The 234-nt window shown below is 57.3% G+C and overlaps 1 protein-coding gene across 1 annotated transcript in view; it reads right to left on the bottom strand.

Annotated features, from left to right (window-relative positions):
• The window catches only part of LOC104081982 (rho-related BTB domain-containing protein 2-like), a gene marked incomplete at both ends in the record, with an annotated part of 2,247 nt that overhangs the window by 490 nt on the left and 1,523 nt on the right, over positions 1–234 (bottom strand). The window contains 1 exon segment of the mRNA XM_009584921.1: positions 2–72. Coding sequence (XP_009583216.1) covers positions 2–72 — 71 coding nt within the window.

Below are 234 nucleotides of genomic sequence, written 5' to 3'. Positions count from 1 at the left end.
TCCAGTCGCAGCTGGAGATGAGCAGGGGCTTGTGGGCACTGATAGCACCGTCATCCAGCACGAAGGTGACATCTGGGGACAAGCAGAGGGATGCTACTGGGACTGTCCCCAACACCCAGGGCTCGGCCACCCCTTGCCACAAAACGTCTCGCACCGAGGACAGCAGAGGGAGGGGGATAGAGCCTGGCACATCCTATAATGTGTCCCAAAGATCTCTATTATTTTTTCCCCAGC

This window comes from Fulmarus glacialis, unplaced genomic scaffold (genome assembly GCF_000690835.1).
Source record: "Fulmarus glacialis isolate BGI_N327 unplaced genomic scaffold, ASM69083v1 scaffold36800, whole genome shotgun sequence".
In the NCBI taxonomy this organism is placed as follows: domain Eukaryota; kingdom Metazoa; phylum Chordata; class Aves; order Procellariiformes; family Procellariidae; genus Fulmarus; species Fulmarus glacialis.
The sequence above is the reverse complement of the archived record's forward strand: the minus strand, read 5'-3'. Positions and strand labels throughout refer to the sequence as shown.